The 13,197-nt window shown below is 36.9% G+C and overlaps 1 protein-coding gene across 1 annotated transcript in view; it reads right to left on the bottom strand.

Moving 5' to 3' along the window:
• IRAG1 (inositol 1,4,5-triphosphate receptor associated 1) overlaps positions 1–13,197 on the bottom strand; it is a 69,573-nt gene that overhangs the window by 7,323 nt on the left and 49,053 nt on the right. Inside the window, exons 10-16 of the mRNA XM_031055056.2 lie at positions 11,756–11,876; positions 7,697–7,727; positions 6,495–6,635; positions 4,295–4,426; positions 3,408–3,549; positions 2,460–2,509; positions 504–611 (exon numbers count right to left, since the gene is read on the bottom strand). Of these exons, the coding sequence (XP_030910916.2) occupies positions 504–611; positions 2,460–2,509; positions 3,408–3,549; positions 4,295–4,426; positions 6,495–6,635; positions 7,697–7,727; positions 11,756–11,876 (725 nt within the window). The remainder of the gene's footprint in view (positions 1–503; positions 612–2,459; positions 2,510–3,407; positions 3,550–4,294; positions 4,427–6,494; positions 6,636–7,696; positions 7,728–11,755; positions 11,877–13,197) is intronic.

Raw genomic sequence — 13,197 nt, 5'->3', positions numbered from 1 at the left:
GACAGAGTCTGATAGTTCCACTATAGTTCCATCACAGAACATCTAGATTTGTACCACATATATTTCTGTACATTAATTATATGTTTTTCTGTTTAGTGGACTTTTCAACAATGAAGAGAAGCAGTCCAACCATCTTCTATGGTTTCTAGTTAAAACTTCTCTCATACAGTGGACAACTATATTTACTACTCCTTCCCAGGATGTTACTACAGAATTAAAGGCAAATTGCCTCAACTAATGTCTAATGCTTCTGAATCACCAGTAAGCCTTTTTGGGCTCTGTGTCCAAAGTGATTATTTACGGAGGTAGTTTCTGAAGGCATATGTTCCCTACATAATAGGAATTACCTTTGTCCATCTCCTTCACTAGGATGAAGTCAAAACAAGTTAAACCAACAAAAGGGCTTAAATTTAATTTTTTTTTTTTTTAGTAACTACAGTTTTGTCCTAAGCAAAAGTGATTTAAACAAAAAGCAGTATCTTTAAAACGTGGGGTTTACTTACCTGGGATGGCACTGAAGGTATAGGTGAAGCTGTCGGTGGCTGACCAGGAATGTTTAAGGAGTTAAATTTAGGAACAACAGCAACACTGACTCTCCTCCGAGGCATGTTCTGTGAGAAACAATTTATATTTTTTTCAATCATACAAGATAGACTGAAGAACAATTCCACAGGTTAATAGGGGTGGCAAACAGGTAGGTTAATGTGCCTCAGGGAAAGGAGAGTTAGAAGCAAAACTAAGATGAATGGCTGTTATGGCTGTAGTTTTCCTCAAAACCTCCTCTAGTACTAACTGGTACATCAACTGCTTAGTGTGAAATGAGGTGTTGTACAGGCATGCTGCTGTTTTTCTTCCACACTGAAGGCCTAGTTGAAGCCACACAACAGATATGTTCTGAGTTGATACTGTCAGTTCTTATTAGAGGCTATTATCACAGTTAAATCAGAAGTATAATACAATGGGGGAAAGTGCCAGTGTCTCAGTGACTGGATCATGGTTACACATGAAACTCTTGTTATGTACCCATTATGATACGTTGTATCTGCTATGATATGCTCTACCCACAATTATTTCTAAACCTGCAAGTTATAACATCTGTTACCTCTGCAAAAGAACAGAGCCTTCTCCTCAATCCTCGAGCTGTTAGCTGCATCATGCAACATTGCTTACATTTCCCAAAGACCATGAAATTCTTTATATGATAAACACGTGCTAGCTGTACACAATATATTCTAGCTGAAGTACAGATCATATAAGTTTTTGCTGTCATTAGGTAAATAGGCAACTGTTTCATCCAATGGTGTACACATCGTAAAACTTAAGCTTCCAACTGAGTAAAAGAGTCCTGACAGCTTTGTGTTAGTGCATATCTAAACGCTTTAAGATTGTGCTCTAGATAGCTTTAGAGGAAAGGACTGAAACATAGATTTAGTAAATATATGGAAGGAGTTACCTACTCTTTTATCTCAGTTCTAGACAAAACCAATACACATGTTCATTAATGACAGAGGTTTCAGGTGCTCCTGAAAACTATACTGGGGAGTCTGCAGCCGTGTTAGGCAGTCCATCCTAGTGTTTTGGGTCCCCTCCCCTTTATGATTTGGACTTGTTCTTATTAAATTTAATCTTTTTTTGGGGATCTCTCTTTCAGCTGATCTGGTTCTCATTCTTAAAGCCAGTCTTGCCCTCAGCATGCTCTGTGCTCTAATTCTCTCTATCCAGCACTCAGAGGTGGCAGAAATAAATTAAAACCAAAGAACTATAACTCAAGCAAACAAAAACATGAAAATAAATAATAGACTTCATATAATGCCTCTGACCACCAAATTTCATAATAGTCACAATGGGTCTTAGTTCCCTCAAAACAATGGTTGTTTTAGGAAGTTTTGTAATAAACTTGACGTCCAACACTTGGAAGTTTTACAGAAATGGAATGTTGGCCATGTTATTGGTCAAGCCAAAACAATCTGACATAATCGCTCACTCTGGATACTTTGTCAAACTGAACAAGATACTTCAATGCTAACTGAAAAATGAGCAGCGCTTAAAGACAACTGTTTACATCTTAAGGTACTCTGAACATGATATAACTCTTCAGATAATGAAAATGGTATAATCATAGAATCCCAAGTTACTTAGTAAGTTGTGTGTTCAGCTTCCTCATTGAGGAACTAGAATAAAGTACAGGATCTCAGCCATTCTCTGCATAGGTATGTGGCCTGGAATACAATTATTCTTAAATAAATAGGCCCCTTTATTATTTATGGTTCCACAGCAAGCATTATCATTATTGCCCAAAGTCATACTTAATCATGTATCCAAAATTACTAAGCACTTCCATGAACAATACTGAATATTTACTGGCATTATGTTTTGAACACAGCCCAAGAAAATAAGTGTATGTAGACAAAGAAATTTTACTATATAAAATATTCATTTTCTTAATATTATAGAAATACCTTTCCAACAGTAAGAGACATGGATCTAGTTGAACGAGGCACTCCGTCTTCTGCAAAAAAACAGTAGATAAAGAGCTGTCTTACACTACATGAGTATCTATATAAATAATGATTATAGAGCCCTTGCTTGCATTTCAAACTCTGATGTAGTATACTTATACAAGGTCTGTAGTGACTGCATATTTATGTGCCATACAGTTCTGGTCTCAATTACACCTACAGAAGAAATTTCAAATAATTGCAAAAAAAAAAAAAAAAGAAACATTACTATCTTTACTATCTTTTGCCTCCATATACAACTTCTGGCAAAAGAAAATACTCATATTTCAGTTTCCTAGCAAACTAGGAAACGAAAGGTTAGAAACAGAAAAAAACTTTTTAAGAACGGTAGTGATAGGACAAGGGGTAACAGGTTAAAACTTAAACAGGGGAGGTTTAGATGGGATATAAGGAAGAAATTCTTTATTGTTAGGGTGATGAGGCACTGGAATAGGTTGCCCAGGGAGGTTGTGAATGCTCCATCCCTGGCAGTGCTCAAGGCCAGGTTGGACGAAGCCTTGTGTGGCACGCTTTAGTGTGAGGTGTCCATGCCCATGGCAGGGGATTGGAACTAGATGATCTTAAGGTCATTTCCAACCCTAACTGTTCTATCATTAATGAAATTCTGCCATCATACCTCATTTAGACAGATGTGTTATAACTGTGTAAGCTATGTGTATGTGCAAGAGGCCAACAAAAATGTGATAGTGATTTTAAATTACTGCACTACAGTGTTGTTTGTTTTTTATGAAATATCTTAATAGTTACATCTATAGCTTTTTGAAATCTACTCCTGTAGATCAGAACTTTGTGAACAAGTTTCACAATACTTCACTTTTTATCATTAATAGCACCAACACCTTTCCATATAGAGACGAGACAAACCCTTAAATGTTTGGGTTTTTTTACCAGATGCCCCATAGCTTCTGCTAGAATTCTGATTGGCAAGTTTCTTGAACTCCATTAGTTCAGCATGATCCTTTTCGTACGTTCTTTTCAGATTTTCTACATACTGCATCATTACTTCTGTTGCCTTTGACATTCGCTTCTCCTAAGGAAGAAAAGAGGAGAATACTCAGGAACCTCTACACTTCTCAAACAAATTATTTGCCTCTGTGAATGCTTCCTGTCTAGGCCAAATCTGGAATAGGTATTAAAGAAATAAAGAAATATATGGTACCTCCATGTCTGAAAATTCTGAAGCTAATTAAACACAAATGTACATGCATTCATGTATAATCACAGAATATTATAATTTATTTTGCCATATCTTTCTACATTCTGCCTGCATGCCTATCTTATTAGTTATGTTGTATAGGTACATTTGCTTTCAAACTCTTGAAGGTCTTAGTCACTGGCATCAGTCTATTTTTTTTCCAAGGAAACAGGCAACAGTCTTGAATCTGAAAGGATATTGCTGTGTTCTCATTTATACTTGCTCTGTTATTACTGTAGTTGCCAAAGGCAGGTGACTAAACTAGATCAGCTTTCTCACCCAGAGTTTTCTTATTCATGCTGCACTGATTTTAAATAAGTTTATTGTGATGCAGTTATAGTTCTGAATAATATGTATGCTCCTATTGCACAGATGTTAAATAGCTTCATGGGCAACATTCTTTTTGAATTTTATTTCCATACTGAAATGGTGTCTTCTCTGACATTATAATAAATGTCTTTAATCTCTGAAAATTACAAATAAAATTCAAAGGGCTAATATAACCTCCAGCTATGACTGAAAAAGAGAAAGAGTGAACATGTGCAGCCAGAATATGTGTTAGACACCAGGGTGTTCTTACCTGGCGAACAGCTCCAACCATCTCAGCACGACTAGATAGTCTAGCAGCTAAACGCCGCAGAACAGCAATATCCTCCAATAGCTTCTGGTAAGCTTCTCTGTGTTCATAATGATGCCATAAGTGAGCTGAAGACTGAAGTGAAAATACAGAAGCTTTATCATCATATCTTGCCACTTTTAATTCAGATAAAGTAGCCTGAGCCACAGAAGCAGGGTTGAGATGTCTAGGCAGAACTACACATGTACTACAAATTAGTCCCAGAGGAGTTCCATCACTATTACCATAGATAACAGAGACAGTGCTGCTACTGTGTGTCAGAATGATGCTTCGCTGCATGCTGCAGACAGACCTTTCAAGGAGTTAAAGAGGGCTAAACACATTTGCAATACTTTTCCTTTTGAAATTAATGATGAATCATGCCTGGCTACCTGTGAACTTTGCCAATGCCAAGGTTTTTTGAATTATTAATTACAAATTATTGCCAAAACACAAAGAACATTTTAATCTGCTGGGCCCAAGGGGTTAAAGCAGCCATTCATGTTCTCTCAGTTCTGTGATACTTCACTTATTTATAAAAGAAATTATAGTCTCAAGAATTCCAAGTGTTAGAGAGCAATAAAAAATAATATGGCCTGTAAATCAGATGGCAACTGTAAGACCCATGGAGGCATAAAGAAATCTGTTTGAAAAAAACATGTACAAAATTGCCAATTTTCATTTTTTTCTTGGCAACTGTAACATCCTAGTTTTCACGAATATATCTGAAGTTCATGTAAATCAGCTTTCTCTTGAAGTTGTGTTTTTTTAATAAAACATCAATTATCATAAGATTGGTTTAAAAAAATCATGAAGACTGGTAGCACTGTCATTGAGCCATATAATGTGCCTGTTCTACAGAAATGAAGATAACCTCGTACTGAGATTGAAACAAGTCTAGGTCTAATATTATACAGATTACACAGAAGCCATCACTTCATTTAATCGCTTGTTAGTTTATTCCATTGTATAGAACAAAAGCTTTCATATGAATGGCAGTTTCTACTTTCCTATAAACTATGTAGAAAAGCTTGTAAAAGCCAGACTGTTGCATGTGAACTGCACAAAGGAGGAAAAAGCTAACCACATCTGTCGCATGCTGGCAACATGACCCTTGGTGCCTAATTAGGAATTCTTAAGAGATCAAATCTAACAGACTTTTTTCAGTCTGAATCCCCTGATTTATATGCTGCTTCTGCCTGCTCTCTAAACAGAGAACAGAGTGAAGAGCAGCAAAACATTAAAAACTTATTTTTTTCCCCCAGGGACAATAGTCTGGAAACGCAGATTTGAAAAGATGCAAATATTTTTTGAAAAGACAGAAGTATTTTCCAGATGAAAAGATGTAAATATCACAATCTTTTTTTTAGTTATATCTTTTCTTACCTGATGATGTTCTTGATTAAAAAAATGGGAGAAACATGTTCCCCTATTTCTTGAAAGTACAGCAGCACCTCCTTGTAATATTCAAATTGGGTCTACAGGTATTTCATTTAGCATCATGGTATCTGAGCATCCCTTCCTATTTGCACAAAAATGTGTGCAGCACATAAATTGACACATCTCAAAAACGTATTTGTCATTTGAATTAGAAAATCCAGGGAAAGCTGGCAAAAAAGACTGAAAACTGCTGATAAAAGAACATCAGGGTAGGCTGGAATTAAAGCGTAATAATGCCCATAACCTGATCCTGAGGCTGCATCTGTTCCTTAAGAAATTCTTTCTGTCTCCTTTCTTATATTGCCTTCTGTTATCTGCAGTTAAGAGGTCTTTCAAATCACAAATCTCAGGACTCAGGCTTCAGGTGATTTCATTCTCTCCCCTAACTAGACACTTCAAATTTAGTGCTAAAGAAGGTCTTGCCCAGGAGAGCAGGGATCACTGTTCAAACTGCTGTTCTGAACACCCTTACCTTTGACAAGGGCTTATTCCAAGTAGCAAACAGCAAATTAATAGTATTTATTCCTGAAATCTGCTAGATGTAGGGCAATTTCCGGCAATGGTGGCCTGCTGGCAGAAAATGCTCCCTCTTGTGCAGAGTGGTAGGCAGCAGAAAATGAAGTTCTGGGGCTGAATTTACAATAGGCATAAGGAAACCTAGCCTCACATATTTCAAGTGTGAATACTCTCATGTATGCTAGAGATAGAATTATTGTTTTCTTACTGTAATGGCTGCTTTAAAGCTTTCCAGTTCCTTCTCAGCATTCTCTTCAGTAAGATTTCTCTCTCGTTCTGCTTGGTTAATTCTAGATTCCAAGGTATAACTATCATTTCTAAAGGCCAAGGAAAGTTGTACAAATACATTCTGTTTGGATTTAAAAAAACATTGTTAAATAAGCATCACAGTAATGTCATTTTCAGTAACAGCTTATATGGTATGTATTTAAGAAACTTTGGTGCTTAAACAAGTATCGAAAGAGAAAATCTTAAATATTTCTTAAATTATTATTTTTTTCCAAAAATCACTTCTCTTTACTACTTTTAAAATATGAATAAATATTCAACAGGCCTTGCTGCCTCTTTTCTGAATGTTTTTCTAGATCAGTAGAGAGACACAATGAAGGAAGTAGCCTACCAGAAGTATCAGAATCACAATGGACCTGTTTTCTAGCTGGACTTCCTCCAGGGGTCCCCAAGGTTTTTAAACAGATAGTCTGTGCAAAGGAAGTCCAGGGATGAGCTCACCATTAGCATTGTTTTATGTAAGGGATAAATACCTACCATTGAAGCCAGCAAAAGGTTAAGTGCTAACATTTTTATTCTCCTGCCCTCAACTGTTATATATTGTTTCTTTCTTCACCAGATGCATTATTTCTTAGGATAAATACTTTGCAAAGCACAAGGTACCAACAGTTTCATTGGATTGCAGCTATGCAAATAAAGATATTTTTCTTGTCTGGTATGTGGAAAAAAAGAAGAATAAAAGCCAGCAAGCTAAAGAGCAACCCACAAAAAAAGTTAAATTATGTAAACTGATTGCAAGATGTAATCAAAAAGTGCCCCAAAGCTTCTAGTGGCCAGTACAAAAATGCAATTAAACTCATTTAATTTCTGGTCTCATTTAGTCTCTATTTTACTACTTTATGTATATTACAGTAATTTCCATAATGAATTGTATTTCACTCTGAAGAAAGCACAAACAAGTATTTTGTTTATTCCTACTGTAAGTCTTTTTACAGTTTATATTGTCTCCGACAACTGCTAGTATTTCACAGAATTGTTATTTTGTGTTCAATATGCTTTTTTTCTGATAATACTTTTAGGAAATAAAAACCCCATTACCTGATTCTAGTAACAACCTTTAGGCTTACAACCACTTGAAATTGAGGCATATGGCTAAAATAATGAGTTTAAGAACATACTTACCTCAACTTCTTTTTCGGTAAGTGGAGGAGAGCTAGAAATAAAAGTAAGCCAGAATCACATTTTAATTACTTCTGCCTTTAAAACCAGAGCTATTCTTCTATTTAACCAAAACCAAGAGAAAAAATCCACATCCTCCCTGTGAATATGTTATGGTTTCTTTAGGTGAAATCAGTATTTAATTAAATTGTACTTGTTATGGAGAAACCCCACGTAGTGTTGTTTGGTTTTGTGGGGTTTTTTAAGCACAGCAGAGAATCTCCTGAGTATTGGCAAAACCATACCAAAGTTTGTGGCAACCACAAATAGCGCTATCTGTACTGCATTGTGATAAATCGGGAGTACAAGAGCAAGACAAAAGTTACCCTTTTGGAGTTGTGGGTGACTTAATATGCTTTGGAATAATAATCTTTACCCATTTTGCTTCCATTAACAGATAACCACAGATGTACAGAATTCAAAGCCGACCTCACTGTTTACTAAACTATTCTGGTTTGGCTGCTCCTTTTGTTAGAAGTTAGCTAACAATTATTCTGACACTGACAAATTTTATGTTTGAGTTTTACAAGTTTTCCACCACAAAAATGATTACTGGCTATATAAAAACTAGAAAAAGTTACCAAAATGCAGTTTCATAGAATACTATATATATATATATAGCTATTAAAGAAAAAAAGATGAGATACACAACATTATATTGCAAGATTTCACTTAAAGGCAGTCATCTTTAGTGTTTGAATTTACAGGTTCTTAGTCCCTTTAATTGCTCCCAAACATCAGAAGCTATTCAGTTTTATACAAGTGAATAGAGACAAGAAACACCTGAAGGAAATGACAGGAGCTGTAAATACAAATTCTAGTGGATGTCAGCCGATATCTATCATGATCTATACAGCCATGATACTGTCAGAAAAATCATTAAATTGTAAGAATAGAATCACAGAATGTTAGCGTTGGAAAGGACCTTAAGATCATCCAGTTCCAATCCCCCGCCATGGGCAGGGACACCTCACACTAAACCATGTCACCCAAGGCTCTGCCCAATCTGGCATTGAACACTGCCAGGAATGAAGCATTTACCACCTTTTTGTGCAACCTGTTCCAGTGCCTCACCACCCTCACAATAAAGCACTTCTTCCTTATATCTAACCTGAACTTCCTCTGTTTAAGTTTAAACCCATTACCCCTTGTCCTATTGCCACAGTCCCTGACAAAGAGTCTCTTCCTTGTAGGCTCCCTTTAGATACTGGAAGGCTGTTATGAGGTCCAGCTTTCCAACAGCTCAAGCTTTCTTAACCTGTCTTCATATAGGAGGTGCTCCAGCCCCCTGATCTTCCTCCTGACCTTCCTCTGGTCTTGCTCCAGCACATTCATGTCCTTCTTACATTAAGGACAGCAGAACTGCACACAATACTCCAAGTGAGGTCTCACAAGAGCAGAGTAGAGGGGCAGGATCACCTCCTTCGACCTGCTGGTCACATTCTTTTTGATGCAGCCCAGGATACGGTTGGATCTCTGAGACATGAGTGCACACTGAAGCTGGCCCATGTTGAGTTTTCTCATTGACCAACACCCCCAAGTCCTTCTCTGCAGGGCTGCTCTGAATCTCTTCTCTGCCCAACCTTCTCTGCCTAGGATTGCCCTGACCCAGGTGTAGGACCTTGCACTTCACTTTGTTGAGCTTCATGAGGTTGGCATCAGCCCACCTCTCAAGCACGTTAAGGTCCCTCTGGATGGCATTCCTTCCCTCCAGGGTATCAACTGAACCACATAGGTTGATGTCATCAGCAAAGCTGACAGCGCACTCAATCCACTGTCCATGTTTCTGACAAAGATGTTGAACAGGATCAGTCACTACAGCAACCCCTTAGGGACACCACTTGTTACCCATCTCCAGTTGGACATTGAGCCTTTGACCACAATTCTCTGCTTGTGGCCACCGATAGTTTTTTATTCACTGAGTGGTCTATCCATCAAATTGATGTCTCTCCAGTTTAGAGACATAGATGTTGTGTGGGACAGTATCAAATACTTTGCACAAGTCCAGGTAGATGACATCAACTACTTTGCCCCTATCCATCACTTCTGTAGCCCCATCATAGAAGGCAACCAAATTGGTCAGGCATGATTTACCCTTAGTGAAGCCATGCTGGCTGTCACCAAGCACCTTGTTGTTTTTCATGTCTTAGCATGCCTTCCAGGAGAAGCTGCTCCATGATCCTACCAGACACAGAGGTGAGACTGATTGGTCTGTAGTTTCCTTGGTCTTTCATTTCCCCTTCTTGAAAATAGGGGTTATATTTCCTTTTTTCTAATTGCCAGGAACTTCACCTGACTGCCATTTTTCAAATATGACAGACAGTTAATTAAATTAAGTTTAAATTAAAATACTACTGTAATATTCATTGCATCATTAATCCCAAATATAGAAATCAATGCATCTGGCACCACTGAGCAGCAGGTTTTTTTCATTGTATAGGATGACAATACATAGAGAAGTGACTAGAAGAAAGGAGCCCAGTATGTTCCCTGTGTTGGAAAACCATTCTGTGCCTAAAGTATTATTATTCATATTACTTACTGTTATTCTAGGAGGAAGCCTACTAGAAGGAATAGTCCTAGAAGAAAGTCTGAGCATCTGTATGTGTCATATAACACAGCACAGAAGGGTAACATTAATGTCTTGATTTTTACTGAGAATGTTCTGAGACCCCCTTTAAAGAATGAAAAGTAATGTGTGCATTTATTCAAAAGGCTAAGCTGACTGATTAAAGAATATTGCCTGAAAACCAGAAGATCTGTGTATTATCCGATCCTCAAAGCCAGCAGCATTTACCTATTTTGCACTAAGCTATGAAATTGTTTTTCTTTTCAGTATTTAATTACAATGAAGCAATGGTCTTTTAGAACTTCTTCACCTCACACATCCATTTATATAACAGTTCCTTCACAACAAATGCTAACTATTTATTCCAGCTGCACAGAGAACACTTACTGACTGCTTCAAATTATTAAAAGCCTCTGGTGTTTATAGTATAAAAATATATGGGTGAATTTAGGAATAGTTTTGGCCACATATGTTTGGAATTGTTTTAATAATTAATAAAAACCCAAACAAACAAAAATAAGCTTATTTCTTTTACTTCTCTCAAAGAAAAGGTTTATGGAGAAATACAGAAGAAGCTTAGCTTTTTTTAATACAATACAAATTAAAATATGATCACTGTCTTGCACAGCAAAAGATCAAGTGTGGAGACAGTGTTCTCACAGGAGAATGGATATTTGGTACATGAGCTCTGAATAACTCTAAGGGATACAGCAAGGCCGTGAGAGGCCTGAGGAAGCCTAAGCAAGCAAGATAAGAAGAAGCTGTAATTCACTGAGTTATGAGAACTGTGGACTGTTGGCAAGTGTTCGAGGTCAAGTTCTCACACCTGTGCTTAACCAATTCTATGTTAGTCAAGTATCCAATCATGATATGCCAAATTGCTGTAGGTGTGTGTAAGCAATAGTATATAAGGAGTTAATGCTTTGCAATAAATGGCTTTTGGTCTGATCATATTGGTCTCTGACTGAGTCCTTTCCGCGGCAATCAAGGAATTTGCAAAATAAACTCCAATTCCTTGAAAAACTGTCACTTGCAGAAAAAACTGCAGTGTTCTTCCCTGCCAAAATTTTACCATTGAAAAACATTATCAAACCTGATTATTTTTCTGGGGAAAAGAAACAGTAACATTTTCAACACGAATTTGTATCTTCAGCAGCAATACTGAAAACCAGGAGTGGACAGACCAGTGGAAGAAATCTGTACAAAAACGTCCTTGTAGCATGCAAGTTGGGTTTCAGACCTTTTACACAGACCTTACAAATTAATTTTAAAATTTGGCCAGTTACTGAAACTTTGTGCATTCCCCAATTTTTTTCTGAAAAATCTGTGTTGCACATTTTCAGTCACTACTTATATGGATCCCATATGAATAGAACTCCATAAAGGGTGTTCACTGGAAACCACCAGTGTGCCTTCCCCCACATGATGTCTTTCTACTTCTAATGAGCTTTTACCTTCCCGGAAGTGATTTGTGCACTCGTAGTTTTCGCAGCAATACATCAGGAATGCTGGGCATGACATCAGAGCTATTCTTTGTCTCTTCCTCTTCAGTGGGGGAAGGGAGAGGTGAAGGGCCTAAAGACATTGTTGGACAAAAAACCTTTTTATAATATTTGAAAAGTCATGCATTAACTATTAATAGGCAGCATCTCAGAGCCAAATGAGACCTTTTAGCCTGTGTCATTTTAAAGTCAACGAGCCTTTCACCCTAGCTGTACTGGGAGCAAAGCGATAAGAAAAGGTTCATTCCTTCATGCAGAGTAATAGTTCCTTTATTGCATATGGTGCTACATCACGCACCTTTACTCCCTGTCTTACTTTCAAGCACTGGCAACAAAAGTAATCAGTATAATTGTCATCCTTTATGAAGAAAGACTGAAGTAATAAGTACCCTCACAGTTTCTAATGCACTGAAAAATAATTTTTCAATTAATATTTTTCCTAGAATTCAAATGGAACCCAAATTCTATTACTGGAACATCTAACCTAACATTTTGCATTTGTGTTTTAGCAGTACAGCTACATAATTTCTGGAATATTTTAGATTAGATTTTTTTTAATAGAGTACTGCAATTTTCTAAGGCTTCAAATGCTACCTGCCAAGATGAAGCCTAGTACTATACTACAGATTTTTGTGCATGGTTTGCAGATACTACAGATTTTTGTGCCTGGTTTGCATTGATGAGCCTACAACATGTATTCGTTAGCAGTACATGTTCACTGAAACAGCACATAAAGTTTATAATGACATTCTCAACTTCTATCACCTTCAGAAGGACCAAGATACAGCTAACACTTTATTTTTAATTCATGTTACTTTTTTTTTTTCATTTTATTCAATTTCATGTATAGTAACTCCTTACGTTCTTCTACCTTGCCAGAACTTAGTGAAGGACTCTTCTACAGGAAAGTCAGGTTTCTCAGTCTGAATCTCAGACTTGGGAAGATATCTTTGTATAGCTGTTTCGATGTTTGACATAACACAAAGATTCTTAAATTTGCAAAACAAATTCTGTGACAAAGTTCAAGTTTTGTAAAGGCGGAAAGTATTCAAATGAAAGACAGAAAAGGATGTTCTTTCTAGCTGCATTTTTTAGTTCTATGCATAAAAATTTCAGTAATTACTTGAGAACAGTCACGAATGTCCCTATAAAAAGCCAGCCTGACACCATAATGTCTCCACATCTAATATATTCCACTTATCTAAACTTCTGTAGATGCAAAGTTGTGTTTACTCAGATGATCACAATAACTTGGCATTGACAGCAAAACATGATGGAGCCAGTATATTTGATTCATAACAGTAATAATGAAGTATCTGGCTATTTCCTATTGTTTAAGAAAAATTACTATTCCAGTTAAAAATTACAAGGTTACTTTTATGACAATGTAAGGA

The sequence above is a fragment of the Melopsittacus undulatus genome, chromosome 4 (assembly GCF_012275295.1).
Source record: "Melopsittacus undulatus isolate bMelUnd1 chromosome 4, bMelUnd1.mat.Z, whole genome shotgun sequence".
NCBI classification, from domain to species: Eukaryota; Metazoa; Chordata; class Aves; order Psittaciformes; family Psittaculidae; genus Melopsittacus; species Melopsittacus undulatus.
Note: the sequence above shows the minus strand (reverse complement) of the source record. Positions and strands in the feature narration are given on the sequence as shown.